Source organism: Salvelinus fontinalis, chromosome 4 (assembly GCF_029448725.1).
Source record: "Salvelinus fontinalis isolate EN_2023a chromosome 4, ASM2944872v1, whole genome shotgun sequence".
Lineage (NCBI taxonomy): Eukaryota > Metazoa > Chordata > Actinopteri > Salmoniformes > Salmonidae > Salvelinus > Salvelinus fontinalis.
The window spans coordinates 23,652,301-23,672,978 of NC_074668.1; the positions used below are offsets into that span (position 1 = coordinate 23,652,301).

The window sequence follows — 20,678 nt, forward strand, 5'->3', positions numbered from 1 at the left end:
CAAATACCCCAACATGCTTTACTACTCTCTCAGGAGAGGGACTTCATTCACACACGCATGCACACAAACAAAACACACAAACTTTGCATAATACAGGCAGCACACTCTACCTTAATTGAAATCATGTGAGTTTTCTGACATTTTCAGCCAACCAACACACTCAACCCAGTGACCACAATTCCTGAGGTTGCCATGGCAAAAAGGTTCCCATTATCCATAATTCAACAAGAATTACCAAGCATAAATGAATCCACCTTGAAAAGCATGCATTGTCATCAGCAAATCTACATGGTGGTATCTGTTGACTAGGAAACTTGAATGATTTCGCTGCAATCTGCTGCTCATCAAATTGCTGTTGGGCAATTCCATGGTAACAGAAAGATGGCACCAACAGCAAAAACCGTCAATCTGTTACCAAACTTTGCATCTGCACTGTTCTTTAAGTAAGTGTGTTTTTGTCAAATGTTCAGTGCAAATTCTTAAAAGGTTGTCATTGTGCACAGAATTTGATGGTTTATTTAACTTTGTAATCATTGGTTTTTGCTTGGTATAAATTTTACTGTGAAAAATCTTTTTGTCTCAGCATCAATCTGTTACTGTGGAATTGCCCTGTTGCTGATAATTATAAGCTCCGCAGCTGCAGACCTCTGCCAATAGTGGGTCAGGGCCAGGCAACACAGGCCATGGTGTTTTCAGTCTCAGGTCAGTGTTACATGAGTTCAGTCCTTGACCGCTCGTCTCATGACAAGCCCCTGTGAGCTAACAGACCCAGAGAGACAGGTCTCACCATATAACAACAGGCCTTTATATCACCAGACAGACTGTTTTAACCATGAATCATGTGCAAGCTATTCAGAAAAAATACAAATAATGCTAGTTGATCAGAACAATTCTCTGCGTGAGTTAATTGAGAGGAGTCCCTGGCCTTAACCTTTTCCGTTTTATGACACTTGTCATTGTGTTTTTAGCCACTGGGCTCACCTCAGGTTGTGCAATTGTACTATCTGTTACTACTAACCTATAACTGCAAAATACACACGTATGAGCATATCAGACTTACAGTGCCTTCAGAAAGTATTTATACCCCTTGACTTATTCCACATTTTGTTGTGTTACAGCCTGAATTCAAAATTGATTATATATATGTTTTTTTCTCACCCACTTACACACAAAACCACATAACAACAAAGTAAAAATATGTTTTTAGAATTTTTCAGATTTATTGAAAATTAAAATGAAATATCTCATTTACATAAGTATTCACACCCCTGAGTCAATCAATACACGTTAGAATCACCTTTGGCAGTGATTACAGCTGTAAGTCTCTAAGAGCTTTGCACACCTGGATTGTATAATATTTGCACATTATTCTTCAAAAAATTATTCAAGCTCTGTCAAGTTGGTTGTTGATCATTGCTAGACATCCATTTTCAAGTCTTGCAATAGATTTTCAAGCTGATTTAAATCAAAACTGTAACTAGGCCACTCAGGAACATTCAATGCTGTCTTGGTAAGCAACTCCAGTGTATTTCACCTTGTGTTTAAGGTTATGCTGAAAGGTGAATTTGTCTCCCAGTGTCTGTTGGAAAGCAGACTAAACCAGGTTTTTCTCTAGGATTTTGCCTGTGCTTAGCTCTATTTCGTTTCTTTTTATCCTAAAAATGTTTCCTAGTCGATGACAAGCATACCCATAACATGATGCAGCCACCACCATGCTTGAAAATATGAAGATAGGTACTCAGTGATGTGTTGTGTTGGATTTGCCCCAAACATAACGCTTTGTATTCAGGACATAAAGTTAATTTCTATGTAATTTTTTTTGCAGTTTTACTTTAGTGCCTTATTGTAAACAGAATGCATGTTTTGGAATATTTTTTATTGTGTACAGTCTTCCTTCTTTTCACTCTGTCAGTTAGGTTAGTATTGTGGAGTAACTATGTTGTTGACCCATTCTCAATTTTCTCCTATCACAGCCATTAAACTCTGTAACTGTTTTAAAGTCACCATTGGCCTCATGGTGAAATCCCTAAAAACATAATTCCACTTTTGAAATTATGGGGTATTGTGTGTAGTCCAGTGACACAAAATCTCAATTTAATCCATTTTAAATGCAGGTTGTAACACAACAAAATGTGGAAAAAGTCAAGGTGTGAATACTTTCTGAAGACACTGTAGAATAGAGTCAACAAAGCCAAGCTATTGGATAATATGCCACTGTCAAATGTGAAGAACACACACATATGCACACACGCACATGCTCAGGCTCACTAAAAGCATGTATAACATGCTAAAAGAAGCTATTTAAAAAAATATCAGATATCAAAGAAACTCACATTTCCCGGCATAATATTAAGTGTATCAGAGTTGATGCCTACCTGTTTGTCTACCTCTCTGTGTCTCACAGTAATGAAGGCAGCCTGGCACATAGACTGAGTCCTACAGCAGCCTCTACTCCTCAGCAGTCCACAGGTCCACTGAGCCCACATCACTGCTTCCCTCAGAACCAGGAGATAACACTGGAGATGAAACCGGACCGGGACGAGCAGGTTCTCAGAGTTCACCCTCCCCTCGCTCCCCACCCCAGTCACAGATTGGGTGACCACTTCAGGCCCACCCCAGTGGGTGTTTACTTAAACAGCTGTGTCAACACGCACAGAACAATAAAACATTAACTTCTACTCAAAAATAATAGGGATTCCAAAAAGCCTGTTAATAGCTTGTAAGAGTGAATACACTGTCCCTTTGTTCAACTGCACAAACCTTAAGAAACTTTGCACCTTTACTTCTCTGAACAGAAAATGAAAATTAAATCACTGGCATCATGTTACCCTGAAATTCCCAGGGGTATTCCCATTCAACTAACGTTGTGACTCACTCATTTTGTGAGGCAAAATGTATACAAAAGCTATTAGGCCTAACAAAATATGATTATGATAATTCTATATTTGCATCAGAAAATCAACTAATGGATTGAAAAATGTAGACATGTTAGATTTCAGCTAAACCGAAAGCAAAAATGGTCAGCATAAGCAGTTAAACCAAAAGTAGTGCCACTGCCAACACAAGCACAGCTTCTTTATGGTGGAGTACATATAGTTCGAACTAGAAGTTACAGGTGTTTTTGTGGTGAATCTCTGATAAAGGTTACAGAACCTAGTTTTATGGGGCGTTATATGTGAACTAAAAGCTGAACAAGCTGAACAAAAAAGTCCACATAGATATAAGTCTTAGAGGAACTTCCCCCTGACAGACGGAGAGGTGGCTCCTAAAGAAATCTTCCATTCAAACACAGTGAAATAACTCCTGCGAACCACGGCCCTCCTGACAGAAAGAGGCTGCTCTTATGAACGGCTGGATTTATTGCTTGCCATTATTTCAAGCAGCTGCTAGCCCATTCTGAGGCACTCCTAGCTCATAGGTCTTTGCATTTAAAAATCATTTTACAATACCAACTGCACTGCAGCCAACTAAGAACCATTTGAAAAGCGATCACTCTTAGGCAGTTTAACAATACCTTGAGGAGACAGCCTATCTAATAGCAGGAGAAACATGGTCTTTCTGACATGGTTTGGGGTGTCGGCATGCTTCACAGCCGAAACAGTTCGGAAGAGTTTGTGCATATATTATGACAACTTTTGTGATGTTTGTTTGTTTTGGTAAGTTTTTTTTCCCCGGTTGTTCAGCCACACAAAAAATGTTCTTGAGGCAAGCCGAAGTCATTAGCTGAAGTCTACGCCCCTTCGTCTGTGATTGGTCAACAGTAGGGATCCTTCAGGAAACTCTTTGTTGTCATTCAACAAGAAATGACTCATTTTCGGGCCCATTTTTTCATTTAGAAATACTACACTAAACATTTTTAAGACTGCCAGAGGGAACACAACGTTTTTCTTTAAAATGCCCCCAGTGCAATGATTCTGTTTTCCAATTTGTTCTACAGGTAATTGTAAATACATCTTAGACCAGCAGCTACCACAGGGACCTAGTACAACAAAAACAAGTTCCTCTGTCATTAAGTGTAAGAGGGTGTGAGTAAGAAGAGTACAGCTAGAGCAAAACAGCTGACACAATGAAACACACAGAGATGCACCTGTCACAGTCAGAAGATCTATTTCCAAACTCAGTGAGTAACAACAACACCAAACCATCAGCAATATTACCATATTTATAACTATGTAATAAACAATAAAAACACATCCACATTCAACAGTGGGCATGATCAAACATGTATGAGAAAAACAGCAGAAGTGAATGACATCACAGGGGAATGGTTGCCTAACTATACTGTGAATGTGTGCCAGACACACTGAACAGCTGAACCCCCACTCTGGTGGTAGCATACTGTAGCATACAAACAAGTCCTCCCTCTCTCAATCACAACCCTCTCTCTCACCCATAAACACACACACACACACACACAGCCAAAGAGACTGCGACTGCCTCAAATAACAACAGATGAGCTCTTTCTTACCAGATCATCCAGTATGTTGACAGGGAAATCAAACATACACATCTTGACTGGCTGAGCCAGGGCTTTGTGAAAGCTGGAGAGGGACTTGGTCTCCATGCTGCTAATTTCACTCCCAGAGACAGAACACAGAGGGTAGAGGCTCCTGCAGCAACAGATCGCTACTCTCCCTTTCGCTTTAACTCTCACTCTGCATCAATGACATACACACACAAACAAACTGGAACTTCGGGCTGCTGCTGACAGAAACACCACCACTGCAGACTGGAAGGAACCCCTCCGCTCCCTCATCTGCTTCCTCTAGCCTCTCTCTCTCTCTCGCTCTCCCTCCCTCTCTCACTCCCCCTCTCACTCTCTTTTCAGCTCCACAGAGTGTTTCTCACAAGGGAATGTCTGTGTTCTCAGCAGCTGCCCTAGCCGCTTTCTTCTATTTCATTCTGCTGTAGGTAGAACCCCTTAGCATTCAGCAGCACAATCAAACATTAGTGGCTGATTTTCCTTCCTCAGTAGCATTGTAATGTTGTTCGCACACCTTTTCACATGGACCACAGCCTACAGAAGTATGAAGAAGGCAGAGAAAAAAAGTAATGTGAAATGCAGCAGGTATGCTCATTTCTCTCTCCTCTCTGACTGTGCTGCAGTGTAGTCAATGTTAACACTGGAAGCAAGGCTGCGTTGTGTAAAGAGAGGTGCTGAAAAAACAACACATCCAGGTAAAACAAGAGAAAATAGCTCTGGGGCAAATCCATGTCAAGGCAAAATTAGAAGTGTTTGTTTGGCTGAAAGTGATACATTAGAGGTGCAATGTGTCCACACTCAGTCCACACATCTTTCTGCATGAAGTACTGCTCCTGTTAATGCCCCAGCTACCCTCTCTAGTAGCTCACTAGGACTTAAAACAGAGCAGAACTCAAATGAATAACAGACATGATATTGCATTTAGGTCACACAGTTTTTAGCTCAAATGGCTAAAGACTAACGTTTTTACAAGATTAGACAAATAAGTTGTTTCTCCCATGAAAAAAGCATGTATAGAGTTGGTACATTTTGATTTAAAACACTCTGTTTCATAATTTACAAGAGTGATTCACAGTAGCTGTTGTGAAGGGTAAGTTTCAAAAGCATCTACATGTAGTACTAGCATAAAATGGTCATTCAGAGAAGTGAGAGGAGACTAATTTGTAATCTAAACCAAATCAAGCCCTAATTCGTAGATTGGGTGCAATTTAACATTGGCTATAGGTAGACAGATAAGTGGGCAGTGAAAAGAGTATGTGTCCTCTATGTTCAATAGAATGAGGGTTGAGACACTGAAAACTGTTTTCAGATGCAGTGGCTGTCCCACACTGCCTGCATAATGTAGAATAGTAGTTGTCAGGGAAACTGTAAGGCAAATATGTCCCCTCATAGAGCTACATCGTGTGGCCAATGGGATGGCTGCATGCATGCGAGTCTTGCCTCACTGCTACAGCCAGGACAGGAAGCTGGTTGTGTCATAGGCTACACGTCCACTTCCTGTAGACAAAGCAGGACAGGGTGGTGCACAGCACACTCAGAACCCACACCATGCAGACAAGGTGAGTTTTGTTCTGCTTGAAAGTCTATGTGTAACGATTTTCTTCTTCTTCAGATGAGGAATATGAAGGATTGGACCAAAATGCAGCGTGGTAAGTGTCCATGTTACTTTAATATAACAGAACACGAAAAAATACAAAAGTAACAAAGTGAATGACAAAGAAAACCGAAACAGTCCTGAATGGTGAAAACAAACACAAAACAGGAAACAACTACCCACAAACACAGGTGGGAACAGGCTACCTAAGTATGATTCTCAATCAGAGACAACAATTGACAGCTGCCTCTGATTTGGAACCATACTAGGCCAAACACAGTAATACAAAACATAGAACAAAACATAGAATATAGAACATAGAATGCCCACCCCAACTCACGCCCTGACCAAACCAAAATAAAGACATAAAAAAGGAACTAAGGTCAGAACGTGACACTGTGCCACCGGAAATCATCTATTCGTTATTAATAACATCGTCTTTGCTCTCCAATTTCAGCATGTTGTATACACAAAACGTCTTTGGTGATATCCAAATAGTTTTATGGAACTTCAATGTCGGCTACTAGTTAGCCAGACTACATAAAAGGGATAGTTACTAACAGGACCCAAACTGTAGTTGGCCAACCTTCTTGATAGCCACTCTAGCACAGGTGGGATACAATGGGATTTGCAAAATGGCTTGCAAAACAAAACGCTTTCCAAATGTCACTCTTTTGTTGGGTCTTTTGCACATTCATCAGCAAAGATAAAAACAGCATATGCTCGCCATACCTATGCATCCCTACTTCCTGGTCACCTGTGTGCCAATATACATGTGACCAATGACCCAACATATAGTGTGTCCTCTAGTGTACAAAGAGATCGAAAATGAACAGAGCCATCATTTCATGCCTTTTTAGGCATGTTTCTTAATATTCAACCCCCCCCCACCAGACACAGACAGACACACACAAGCACACAGACACGTGCACATAAAAAAAAAACTTTGTGAGGCAGTTCATGATAGATTTATGTACAAAGGAAGACCTGTGTTCCAGGAGTGACGCAGGGAGCAACATCCTGCAAAACCTCTCCCCGCCTGAAAACTCATGGTCAACAGGTGATGTTACCATGGTAACCCCAGATATTTCCTCTCACATATGTATAATATATCAAAATCCAGAGAGAGCAAACAAGTCCATTTCAAAAGCTGTTGGAGAGTTTGTTGTTTTGGGGGAGGCTTTCTTTGCTTTCTTTATAGCACAAGAGCTGAGTTTAACAATGGGAGGTTACCCTCCCTCAGACGCTGAAGGCCAGAGGGCCTGATCCAAAAAGGATATTTCCTAGAGAACTTCACTTCCTTGCCAAGAATATCATTGTGTTTATTGTTAATTCTTATCAATGCACAGCTTATTATAAAAACAACGAACAGAGATTTAAATATTCAGCGTCATGCCCTTTATCTTTTAATCAGAAAAGTGTGCATGTGTGTATGTCATTAAATGTGAAGGCAGCCTACACAGGGGCCTTTGTTGGAAACACACAGACAGAGAAAGGACCGGTTATACTAAAGACTAAATATGTATTGAACAAGGCCTTTGTTGGAAACACAGACAGGTAAACACACATGATGAAATCATTGTAAATGCAAAGAGACTCCAGAAAGTGTTTTATGTGGATGCATGTTTGTGTATGCACATGTGCATGGGTTTGCCTGTCTGTCTGTGTTGTGTGTGTGTGTGTGTGTGTGTGTGTGTGTGTGTGTGTGTGTGTGTGTGTGTGTGTGTGTGTGTGTGTGTGTGTGTGTGTGTGTGTGTGTGTGTGTGAGAGAGAGAGTGAGAGAGAGAGAGAGAAAGCATGAGTGTATAAAGTGAGTGAGAGAGATACACAGAGAGAGAGAGAGCCTATGTATATCACATTCAGACCATATCTAAGGAAGCTGACTAACAGATGCTGTTGCAATGATGGATGTGAGATAATGATGTTTATTCATGCACCGACGATGAGGGGATGATATTTCACCTTCAGCATAGTAGACTACAGGGAGAATTATCCACACATCCAAGAAAGGCAGAAACATATTTGGGGTCATGGGCATGCTGACAAATTACTATTCACATGCATTCAGATTAGGGGTTTATTCAGTGAGGTTTCAGGTTAAAATAATCCACCCATGATCAAAATAATAATATGATGTATTATTTATTATGTGTGTCGACGCAACACTACAACACCGTGACAGCTAGTGCACCTCACATAATGAACGTTACCCCAGGTGATTGTAGTATACCTGTTTTTCCAGCATTATCATCCTCTCAATTTCATGACCTTCTTCATATGTCTTCTCGTGCACGTTCAGAATAGATTCTCATTTCTTCTGTACCGGCATCCAGCATTTTGATTATCCACAGTTCGTGTACCAAATCAGCGAAAGGTATCCTTGTGGAAATGTCCTCAGTGAGTTCAGCACCACCTTGAGTTGATGTGTAGTACGATACTGTAATAGTTTATTCAGCTATTAGTCTAAACTTCACAATCCATTGCAATCGATCTGCATTTAATTTCTAGGTCATCCTCTATCTTCATTCTCAAACCTCCCCCTGCAACCACGGGGGGCGTGCAATGCGCATTGGTCTGATTTGAACAATTTCATGATGCCATTTCTTTCTTTGGAATAGTTAATTTAATCCAGCCACAATAGTAATACAAACGCTAGTCATATAATGCCTGATACTATCATTTTACGTTGGTGTACATCGCATCAAGCAGTGATGCGTTATGTCGACTGATGCTCAAAATAAACTTTTAAGCAAATATGATTTACAGCTGTGCGACTCACATTATTTTAAATGTGAAATCTTTCAAATCCAGCTCGTAACCAGCCAATAAAAAATAGGAATTTACAGTATGCGTTAGCTCAAGCGTATAGATAGTGTTTGCTCTTGAACATCCCACCTAAACGCATTACCAAAAACGCAAATTCAGCGTTGATACGATGTACTTGAACAAGTCCCAACGCACAGAATTGTGGGAATTTATGTGAAATTAAGATGGCAGCCGCCTGTGCGAGAACTCTCGGTAAGGTCGGCTGGCACATTTTGGAGTCTCCACCATGTCGTGCTGGGAAAATTGCCTCCCTGATTCCAAGGGTCCCGCTACATGGATCGAGCAGGGCCTACAGAACAGGTGGTGCAGGATTCCGTTCAAAACTGTTCAGCACACCTCTGCGCGGTGGCAGGGTCCTGGGGTGTGCGTTCCTGTTTGGAGGGGGGCTTGGCTTGTATCAAACAATAAAGCTCTCCGTCCAACATCACCTTGCTGAAGAAGATGTCAAGGTAATAATACTGGGCAAGAATATTAGATGTGAAAAATATTTTCATTACTGGCCATGTATACCTGAAGCAAAGTAATCTTATGTTTGTCAGCTAACAACCTCTGTGGTGTGCTTTTGTCAAGTAGCTTGCCCAATGTTACATCCTCAATTGTGCCACATTTTGCAATGTAAATGTAACGTTAATGAATGAAATTGACTTTTAACTGACTTCCCTGTCTTTCTCAGCCTTCTGTTGGTGGCCTGAAGTTGACCCTGTATCAGTACAAGACCTGCCCGTTCTGCAGTAAAGTGCGAGCTTTCCTAGACTACCATGGGCTTCCATATGAGATTGTGGAGGTCAACCCCGTCATGAGGAAGGAAATCAAGTGGTCAACTTACAGAAAAGTGCCAATTGTGATGGTGAATGATGATGTGGTAAGAGGGGACACAGTCACTCTGCATGACTTGGTATTATAGTTACAACGTACAGGTGTGTATGGGATGATGGGAAAACTTGTCAGGTGTTCTCTCTCTCTCCCCCCTTCTGTGCTCTTGACTCATCAGCAACTGAATGACTCCTCATTAATAATCAGTGCCTTGAAGACACAGTTGATGAGCAAGTAAGTAACTACCTCTATGAAAAGTGTTCTTGTGTTTTCTTTACATGAAGTGGTCTGATTTCTCTATCTCCCCCTCAGGGATAAAACCATCTCAGAAATTCTGCGCTGTTACCCAGAGATGAAGGCTGTCAATGAGAAGGGGAAGGAGGTGATCGAGTTCAACAACAAGTACTGGGTGATGGTGAATGAAGCTGAAGGTCAGACTATGTACCCCGAGAAAGATTCCAGAAAGTAGGTGTTCACATTGGGTGCCAAATTACTGCTGAACATATAATGACCAAAAACCATTCCGTGCATGAGTCATTCATGAAAATACATGTATGTCTGTCCAAATCTCTCTAAAGGTGTACATACATCACTACTCTTTTTAGATTATGATATTGCTTCTTCCAGTTACAGATAGACCAGCGCCCATCAAGAAACTGACTGTTGGCACTGCCAAATCCCCATAGATAGATTAATTTAAAAACTATATGGCTGAGAGGGAAAAGGCATAGAAAATAAGTCTGACAACCGCGCAGATTGGCAAACATACAGTAAATTGAGAAATCACGTAACTAAACAAAAAGGAGAAAATATACCTTGGAACAAAGATGAATGATAGTAAAAAGCTCTGGAGTACCTTAAATGAAATTCTTAGGTAAAAAAAGCAAACTTGGCTCCATCATTCATTGAGGCAGATGGCTTGTTCATAACAAAACCCTTTGATATATTCACTTGAATTTTTTTGTTTGTTGACCAGATTAGCAAATTTAGGCATCACATGCAAACAGCAAACGCTGAGTCTTCATATTCATGCATAATGGACCAAATAAAGAAAGACAAGCACTGTAGTTTTGAGTTGTGCAAAGTTGGTGTAGGAGAGTTGAACAACGTTGTTGGTGTAGGAGAGGGGAACAGCGTTGTTGGTGTAGGAGAGGGGAACAACGTTGTTGGTGTAGAAGAGGGGAACAACGTTGTTGGTGTAGGAGAGGGGAACAACGTTGTTTGTGTAGGAGAGGGGAACAACGTTGTTTGTGTAGGAGAGGGGAACAACGTTGTTGGTGTAGGAGAGGGGAACAACGTTGTTGGTGTAGGAGAGGGGAACAACGTTGTTGGTGTAGAAGAGGGGAACAACGTTGTTGGTGTAGAAGAGGGGAACAACGTTGTTGGTGTAGAAGAGGGGAACAACGTTGTTGGTGTAGGAGAGGGGAACAACGTTGTTGGTGTAGGAGAGGGGAACAACGTTGTTGGTGTAGAAGAGGGGAACAACGTTGTTGGTGTAGGAGAGGGGAACAAAGTTGTTGGTGTAGGAGAGGGGAACAACGTTGTTGGTGTAGGAGAGGGGAACAACGTTGTTGGTGTAGGGGAGGTGAACAACGTTGTTGGTGTAGGAGAGGGGAACAACGTTGTTGGTGTAGGAGAGGGGAACAACGTTGTTGGTGTAGGAGAGGGGAACAACGTTGTTGGTGTAGGAGAGGGGAACAACGTTGTTGGTGTAGGAGAGGGGAACAACGTTGTTGGTGTAGGAGAGGTGAACAACGTTGTTGGTGTAGGAGAGGTGAACAACGTTGTTGGTGTAGGAGAGGGGAACAACGTTGTTGGTGTAGGAGAGGTGAACAGCGTTGTTGGTGTAGGAGAGGTGAACAACGTTGTTGGTGTAGGAGAGGGGAACAACGTTGTTGGTGTAGGAGAGGTGAACAACGTTGTTGGTGTAGGAGAGGGGAACAACGTTGTTGGTGTAGGAGAGGGGAACAGCGTTGTTGGTGCAGGAGAGGGGAACAACGTTGTTGGTGCAGGAGAGGGGAACAACGTTGTTGGTGTAGGAGAGGGGAACAGCGTTGTTGGTGTAGGAGAGGGGAACAGCGTTGTTGGTGTAGGAGAGGTGAACAACGTTGTTGGTGTAGGAGAGGGGAACAACGTTGTTGGTGTAGGAGAGGGGAACAGCGTTGTTGGTGTAGGAGAGGGGAACAACGTTGTTGGTGTAGGGGAGGTGAACAGCGTTGTTGGTGTAGGGGAGGGGAACAGCGTTGTTGGTGTAGGGGAGGGGAACAGCGTTGTTGGTGTAGGGGAGGGGAACAGCGTTGTTGGTGTAGGGGAGGGGAACAGCGTTGTTGGTGTAGGGGAGGTGAACAACGTTGTTGGTGTAGGAGAGGGGAACAACGTTGGTGGTGTAGGAGAGGGGAACAGCGTTGTTGGTGTAGGGGAGGTGAACAGCGTTGTTGGTGTAGGGGAGGGGAACAGCGTTGTTGGTGTAGGGGAGGGGAACAACGTTGTTGGTGTAGGGGAGGTGAACAACGTTGTTGGTGTAGGAGAGGGGAACAACGTTGGTGGTGTAGGAGAGGGGAACAACGTTGTTGGTGTAGGAGAGGGGAACAACGTTGTTGGTGTAGGAGAGATGAACAGCGTTGTTGGTGTAGGAGAGTTGAACAACGTTGTTGGTGTAGGAGAGGTGAACAACGTTGTTGGTGTAGGAGAGGGGAACGAAGTTGTTGGTGTAGGAGAGGGGAACGAAGTTGTTGGTGTAGGAGAGGGGAACAACGTTGTTGGTGTAGGAGAGGTGAACAACGTTGGTGGTGTAGGGGAGGGGAACAACGTTGTTGGTGTAGGGGAGGTGAACAGCGTTGTTGGTGTAGGGGAGGTGAACAGCGTTGTTGGTGTAGGGGAGGTGAACAACGTTGTTGGTGTAGGGGAGGTGAACAACGTTGTTGGTGTAGGGGAGGGGAACAACGTTGTTGGTGTAGGAGAGGTGAACAACGTTGTTGGTGTAGGAGAGGGGAACAACGTTGTTGGTGTAGGAGAGGGGAACAACGTTGTTGGTGTAGGAGAGGGGAACAACGTTGTTGGTGTAGGAGAGGGGAACAACGTTGTTGGTGTAGGAGAGGGGAACAACGTTGTTGGTGTAGGAGAGGGGAACAGCGTTGTTGGTGTAGGAGAGGGGAACAAAGTTGTTGGTGTAGGAGAGATGAACAGCGTTGTTGGTGTAGGAGAGTTGAACAACGTTGTTGGTGTAGGAGAGGTGAACAACGTTGTTGGTGTAGGAGAGGGGAACAAAGTTGTTGGTGTAGGAGAGGGGAACAAAGTTGTTGGTGTAGGAGAGGGGAACAACGTTGTTGGTGTAGGAGAGGTGAACAACGTTGTTGGTGTAGGAGAGGGGAACAACGTTGTTGGTGTAGGAGAGGGGAACAACGTTGTTGGTGTAGGAGAGGGGAACAACGTTGTTGGTGTAGGAGAGGTGAACAACGTTGTTGGTGTAGGAGAGGTGAACAACGTTGTTGGTGTAGGAGAGGGGAACAACGTTGTTGGTGTAGGGGAGGTGAACAAAGTTGTTGGTGTAGGGGAGGTGAACAAAGTTGTTGCTATCCATAAAGGATAGCAACAAGCATCCTGGTGCCGACAACCTGGATGGTAAATTGCTGAAGTTGGTAGCAGAATACATTGGGACTCCTGTTTGCCACATCTTCAATTTAAGCCTAGATGATGGTGTGTGCCCTCGGGCCTGGAGGGAGGCAAAGGTCATTCCGCTGCCCAAGAATGGCAAAGCACCCTTTAATGGTTCAAACAGCTGACCAATCAGCCTGTTACCGGTGCTTTGCAAACTTTTGGAAAAATCTTCTTTGACCAAATACAATGTTATTTTACAGAAAACAAATGAAGACTTTCAGCGTACTTATAGGGAAGGGCACCTAATAACACGCCCGGCACTGACAAATGACTAATTTGCTGAAAGAAATTTATAAAAAGAAGATTGAGTTATTTTGTTAAATTTCAGTGCAGCTTTTGATATCATTGATCATAACCAATTGCTGAAAACTGAGGTGTTATGGATTTACATTCTCTGCCTAATCATTGAGAGTTACCTATTTACACTGAACAAAAATATAAACGCAACATATAAAGTGTTGGTCCCATGTTTCATGGGCTGAAATAAAAGCTGCCTGAAATTTTCCATATGCACAAAAAGCTTATTTCTCAGAAATGGTGTGCACATTTGTTTACATCCCTGTTAGTGAGCATTTCTCCTTTGCCAAGATTATCCATCCACCTGACAGGTGTGGCATATCAAGAAGCTGATTAAACAGCATGATCATTACACAGGTGCTTTGGTGGGGACAATAAAAGTCACTAAAATGTGCAGTTTTGTCACACAACACAATGCTACATATGTTTCAAATTGAGGGAGCACGCAATTGGCATGCTGACTGCAGGAAAATCGTCCACAGATGTTGCCAGAGAATTGAATGTTAATTTCTCTACTATAAGCCGCCTCCGTCTTTTTAGAGAATTTGACAGTACGTCCAAACGGCCTCACCGCCGCAGATCACCTGTACCCACACCAGCCCAGGACCTCCACATCCGACTTCTTTACCTGCGGGATCGTCTGAGACCAGCCACCCGGACAGCTAATGAAACAGTGGGTTTGCACAACTGAAGAATTTCTGCACAAACTGTCATAAACAGTCTCTGGGAAGCTCATCTGCATGCTCATTGTCCTCGCCAAGGTCTTGACCTGACTGCAGTCCGGCATCGTAACCGACTTCAGTGGGCAAATGCTCTTCACGGATGAATCCCGGTTTCAACTGTACCGGGCAGATGGCAGACAGCGTGTATGGTGTTGTGTGGCTGACTGTTTGCTGATGTCAACGTTCTGAACAGAGAGCCCCATGGTGGGGTTAAGGTATGGGCCGGCATAAGCTACGGACAATGAACACAATTGCATTTTATCAATGGCAATCTGAATGCACAGAGTTACCGTTACGAGATCCTGAGGCCCATTTTCGTGCCATTCATCCTCCAACACCTCATGTTTCAGCATGATAATGCACTGTCCCATGTCGCAAGGATCTGTACACAATTCCTGGTGGCTGAAGATGTCCCAGTTCTTCCATTGCCTGCATACTCAGACATGTCACTCATTGAGCATGTTTGGGATGCTCTGGATCAACGTGTACGACATCGTGTTCCAGTTCCCGCCAATATCCAGCAACTTCGCACAGCCATTGAAAGGAGTGGGACAACATTCAGCAGCCTGATCAACTCTATTTGAATGAGATGTAAACTGCAGCTCAGTAAATTCTTAGAAATTGTTGCATATTGTGTTTGTTTTTATTCAGTGTATTAACTTCTTTGGGGTAGGGGGCAGTATTTTCACGTCCGGATGAAAAGCGTGCCCAGAGTAAACTGCCTGCTACTCAGGCCCATTTACATTTACATTATGCATATTATTAGTATATTTGGCTAGAAAACACTGAAGTTTCTAAAACTGTATGAATGATGTCTGTGAGTATAACAGAACTCATATGGCAGGCAAACACCTGAGGAAAAAATCCAACCAGGAAGTGGGAATCTGAGGTTTGTAGTTTTTCAACTATTTGCTTATCCAAGATAGTGGAAATGTGGTCATATTGCCCTTCCTAAGGCTTCCACTAGATGTCAACAGTCTTTGGAACCTTGTTTGAGGCTTCTACTGTGAAGTGGGGGCGAATGAGAGGGGATTAAGTAAGGTCTCTCCCAGAGTGCCATGAGCTGACCACGTGATAGTTAGCTTGAGTTCCATTGCATTTCTGAAGACAAAGGAATTGTCCGGTTGGAACATTGAAGATTTATGTTAAAAACATCCTAAAGATTGATTCTATACATCGTTTGACATGTTTCTACGCACTCTAACGGAACTTTTTGACTTTGTCTAGACCTAGTGATCGCGCCTCATGAATTTGGATTACTGGGCTAAACGCGCAAACAAAAAGGAGGTATTTGGACATAAATGATGGACTTCATCGAACAAAACAAACATTTATTGTGGAACTAGGATTGCATTCTGATGAAGATTTTATTTATTTATTTATTTAACCTTTATTTAACCAGGTAGGCAAATTGAGAACACGTTCTCATTTACAATTGCGACCTGGCCAAGATAAAGCAAAGCAGTTCGACACATACAACAACACATAGTTACACATGGAGTAAAAACAAACATATAGTCAATAATACAGTGAAAAGAATAAAAAAAAATAAGTCTATATACAATGTGAGCAAGTGAGGTGAGATAAGGGAGGTGAAGGCAAACAGATATATGTATAAATAAATAAAAATATAAGGCCATGGAGGCGAAGTGAGTACAACACAGCAAGTAAAATAAAAACTAAAAAAAACACTGGAATGGTTGGTTTGCATTGGAAGAAAGTGCAAAGTAGAGACAAATAATGGGGTGCAAAGGAGCAAAATAAATTAATAAATAAATACAGTAGGTAAAGAGGTAGTTGTTTGGGCTAAATTGTAGATGGGTTATGTACAGGTGCAGTAATCTATGAGCTGCTCTGACAGCTGGTGCTTAAAGCTAGTGAGGGAGATTGATGATCTATCTCTGAAACTGGAAACACCTAAGGTAAGTGAATATTTATAATGCTATTTCTGAAAAGCATTGTTTTTGGGACAAATCACTCAAGCCTAAACCTCATCTAAATCTATTACTGAATAATGTGTTGATTCAGCAAGTTGAGGAGACAAATCTTCTGGGTGTAACACTAGATGGCAAGCTGGCATGGTTAAAACATATACTGTAGACTCAATGGTTGCTAAAATGGGAAGAAATCTGTCCATGATAAGGTGTTCTGCTTTCTTGACATCTAAATCAACCAGACAGGTCCCACAGGCCCTAGTTGTCACAGCTGGACTACTGCCCAGTGGTGCGGCAAAGAAGGACATTGCAGTTGGTCCAGAACAGAGCAGCGTGTATTGCACTTACTGTAGATGTACACAGAGGGAGAATGTCAGTGGTATTCATGTCAATCTCTCCTGGCTCATAGTTGAGAGATTTGACTGCGTCACGATTGGTCTTTGTGCGAGGTGTTGATGGGTTAAATGTACCGAACTGTCTGCAGTTCGGTTCATTGTCTGTTCAGACAATCATCGGTACCACACAAGACATGCAGCCAGAGGTCTCTTCACAGTTCCCAGGTCCAGAACAGAGGCTGTGAAACACAGTTAAGTAGAGCCATGACTACATGGAACTCTGCCACCCCAGGTAACTCAAGCTAGCAATAAAACCAGATAAAAAAAACTGATAAAAGAACATCTTATGGCGCGACGGGGACTGTCAAGACAGACATTTTTATATACAAAAGTATGTGGACATCCCTTCAAATTAGTAGATTGGGCTATTTTAGCCACACCTGTTGCTGACAGGTGTATAAAATCGAGCACACAGCTATGCAATCTCCATAGACAAACATTGTCAGTAGAATGGCCTTACTGAAGAGCTCAGTGACTTACAATGTGACACCGTCATCGGATGCCACCTCTCCAAGTCAGTTTGTCAAATTTCCAACCAGATAGAGCTGCCCTGGCCAATTGTAAGTGCTGTCATTGTGAAGTAGAAACATCTAGGAGCAACACCGGTTCAACTGCGAAGTGGTAGGACACACAAACTCAAACAATGGGACCTTCAAGTGCTGACGCGCGTAACACAACTGTCTGTCCTCGGTTGCAACACTCACTACCGAGTTGCAAACTGCTTTTGGAAGCAACATCAACACAAGAACTGTTCGTCGGGAGCTTCATGAAATGGGTTTCCATGGCCGAACAGCCGCACACAAGCCTAAGATTACCATATGCAATGCCAAGCGTTGGCTGGAGTGGTGTAAAGCTCGCCGCCATTGGTCTCTGGAGGAGTGGAAACGCGTTCTCTGGAGTGATGAATCACGCTTCACCATCTGGCAGTCCAACAGACTAATCTGGGTTTGGCAGATGCCAGGAGAATGCTACCTGCCCCAATGCATAGTGCCAACTAAATTTTGGAGGAGGAATAATGGTCTGGGGTTGTTTTTTCATGGTTCGGGTTAGGCCCCTTTTGTTCCAGTGAAGGGAAATCTTAATGCTACAGCATACAATGACATTCTAGGGGATTTTGTGCTTCCAACTTTGTGGCAACAGTTTGGGGAAGGCCCTTTTTCCCGTTTCAGCATAATGCCCCCATGCACAAAGCGAGGTCCATACAGAAATGGTTTGGTAAGAACTGTGTGGAAGAACTTGGCCTGCACAGAGCACTCAACCCTATCGAACGTCAACTGCTAGCCTGGCCTAATCGCCCAACATCAGTGCCTGACCTAACTAATGCTCTTGTGGCTGAATGGAAGCAAGTCCCTGCTGTAATGTTCTAACATCTAGTGGAACTCCCAGAAGAGTGGAGGCTGTTATAACAGCAAAGGGGACCAACTTCATATTAATGCCCATGATTTTGTAATGAGATATTCGACGAGCAGTACCATAAGCATGTCCACATACTTATGGTCATGTAGTGTATTTTGTGTTATGTATTTTACTTGTGTTTTGTTTCCTGTTTGGACCCCAGGAAGAGTAGTAATTGGGGATGCTAATAAAATACTACATGTCAAGCATCAGTTCGGCTTAAATGTCCCTTTCGCTTATTCTCTTTCCCTTCAATCTGCTTTAGGGAGGAGATCAAATGGCGTAAGTGGGCAGATGATTGGCTGGTGCACCTGATCTCGCCCAATGTTTACCGGACCACCGGAGAGGCCCTGGCCTCTTTTGACTATATCGTCCGTGAGGGCAAGTTTGGCACTTATGAGGGATTCTTTGCAAAGTATGTTGGAGCAGCTGCCATGTTTGTCATCTCAAAAAGACTGAAAAGTAGGTGGGTGCCCCAATAAAAAAATATGATCTGCTCTATAAGGTTTTGTACATGTATATAGTTTTTGTTAATAGTTCTTGAATAAGTGGATTTTTCTGAATAACCAGCCAATGTTTGGTGATGAGCTCTGTTTTATATTAAACGCCTCTATCCTGCAGACACAACCTGCAGGATGACGTGAGACAGGATCTGTACAAGGCAGTCAATGAGTGGGTGGTGGCCATTGGCAAGAAGAGGAAGTTCATGGGTGGAGACCAGCCCAATCTGGCTGACCTGGTAAGAGCACCACATGTCATGTGAAGTATTATCTTAGACTTCTATTGTCTTATGCAGTTTTGCTGATGAGACGTTTGTTTGGCTTTTTATTTACTATAGACACATGGTAAACAGGAAGTGTTTGCTAATTATGTCCACAACTCTTCTCTGCAGGCAGTGTATGGGATCCTGAGAGTGATGGAGGGTCTTGAGGCCTGGGATGACATGATGGAGAACACCAAGGTGAAGAGCTGGTACAGACGAATGGAGAAAGCTACAGAAAGCCACAAGGGCCAAACTGACCCTGCTCCAAATATTGACCAGCACTAGGAGATCTGATTCAATAGCACTTCCAGCCCTCACTTAATCAGATGTGAAGAGTGATTGCATTAAGGAGAGATGGGTGAAGAAAATGCTATACATTTGTCCTAAGGATCTTGTCATCCTGATGTCAATTTCTGTGAATTGCTTCTCTAGCTAATATGGATTAGGCAAAAGGCCAACCTCTTGATTTATTTCCTGTTAATTTGCTTGAATAAACTGGTAGCAGCAAGCCGTCTAGTTGTAGATCCTTGGTTACTGTGGCATTCTGTCTACCTGGTGTCCCACAGTGTCAAGGCTGCAGTGACATGTGCACTGAGTATACTAAACATTAAGAACACCTGCTCTTTCCATGAGTCTGACAAGGTGAAAGCTAGGAACCTTGTCACTTGGTAAATCCACTTCAGTGGGGAGGAGACAGGTTAAGTCATTTTTAAGGCATGGATTGTGTATGTGTGCCATTCAGAGGGTGAATGGGAAAGACAAAATATTTAAGTGCCTTTGAATGGTAGAAGGTGCCGGGCGTACCGGTTTGTGTCAAGAACTGCAACACTGTTGGGTTTTTCACGCTCAAGTTTCCTGTTTATATCAAGAATGGTGCACCACCCAACTTGACACAACTGCGGTAATCATTGGAGTTGACATGGGCCAGAATCCCTGTGGAACTCTTTCGACACTTTGTATAGTCCATGCCCCAGTGAATTGAGGCCATTTTGAGGGCTAAAGGGGAGACGACATTAGGTGTTTAATGTTTTGTATACTCAGTGTATATAACAAGTAAAACCAAATGAGCAGCTTTAAATTTACATTGCATCTGTGTAAACATTGTCAAATACCTCCTACATGCAGTCTTAGCATTTTAAATTACCCCCCCCCCAATTCATATTTACTTGAAGGTTAAAATGACTTCACAAGCTAACATGACTTTGTTTAATTAGCTACATCTGATAATCAGTATATTCTTTTCCTCAGGATTTGAATTCCCCTAAAAAAATGCACAGTAATTCTGTTTCAAGATTCTCTTTCATCGGTTAACTTCTTGACTGATGCTAATTCTTCCTCATTGTTGTTCTTGAGGGTTCCAGTCATAGCCAGATGATTTACATTATCATTCTTATCAACTATGGGGTGTAAGAAGTTAAATGATTGTTATAATTTGGCAGCATCCATTGGACAAACTAGTACCAAAACACCCCAATGATGTGCAGACATGTAAAAATGTTCAATAAAAGTAAGTAAACTGATAATGTATCATGTTTTCATTCAGGAACACTACATTGTTTTATTTTGCAAGATATGGCTATAAAATTTCATACTTTACAAGTTACACAAGTATTCTCTATATAATTATTTGGTTCAGCACCAACTGAGAAAGTTGTACACTATAAAAACATGAGCAAATTACATGTCTATGAACAAATGTTTGTGGATTACCTTCCATTATCTACGACAACATGACTTGAAGAGTGGATGTCATGATTGTTACTGGTTCTAAAAGTAATCAACAAATGAGGAACAGAAAG

The 20,678-nt window shown here is 42.5% G+C and overlaps 2 protein-coding genes across 4 annotated transcripts in view; one reads left to right on the forward strand and one right to left on the reverse strand.

The window, feature by feature from the left end:
* LOC129853404 (ral guanine nucleotide dissociation stimulator-like) overlaps positions 1-8,931 on the reverse strand; it is a 29,129-nt gene extending 20,198 nt beyond the window's left edge. The window contains exon 1 of one of the 3 annotated variants that reach the window (XM_055919409.1): positions 8,308-8,931. In XM_055919409.1, the coding sequence (XP_055775384.1) occupies positions 8,308-8,328 (21 nt within the window). In that variant the 5' untranslated portion in view covers positions 8,329-8,931. Of the gene's footprint in view, positions 1-2,375; positions 2,526-4,468; positions 4,733-8,307 lie in introns of those variants that run through there. The other 2 variants (XM_055919408.1, XM_055919407.1) reach the window with 2 other exon arrangements.
* A 91-nt stretch (positions 8,932-9,022) lies between these two features.
* Positions 9,023-20,402, forward strand: LOC129853408 (prostaglandin E synthase 2-like). Its single transcript, XM_055919415.1, has 7 exons — positions 9,023-9,352; positions 9,577-9,765; positions 9,895-9,950; positions 10,029-10,181; positions 18,382-18,582; positions 18,738-18,855; positions 19,009-20,402. Exons 1-7 carry the CDS (start codon positions 9,068-9,070, stop codon positions 19,162-19,164), a joined length of 1,158 nt encoding a protein of 385 aa, XP_055775390.1. The 5' UTR covers positions 9,023-9,067; the 3' UTR covers positions 19,165-20,402.
* The last annotated feature ends 276 nt before the right edge of the window (positions 20,403-20,678 follow it).

Coding starts and splice junctions, on each gene's coding strand:
- LOC129853408 (XM_055919415.1), top strand. CDS start 9,068: ATGGCAGCCGCCTGTGCGAGAACTCTCGGTAAGGTCGGCTGGCACATT. Junction 9,951..10,028: donor AAGACACAGTTGATGAGCAA/GTAAGTAACTAC, acceptor TCTCCCCCTCAG/GGATAAAACCATCTCAGAAA. Junction 18,583..18,737: donor TCAAAAAGACTGAAAAGTAG/GTGGGTGCCCCA, acceptor TCTATCCTGCAG/ACACAACCTGCAGGATGACG.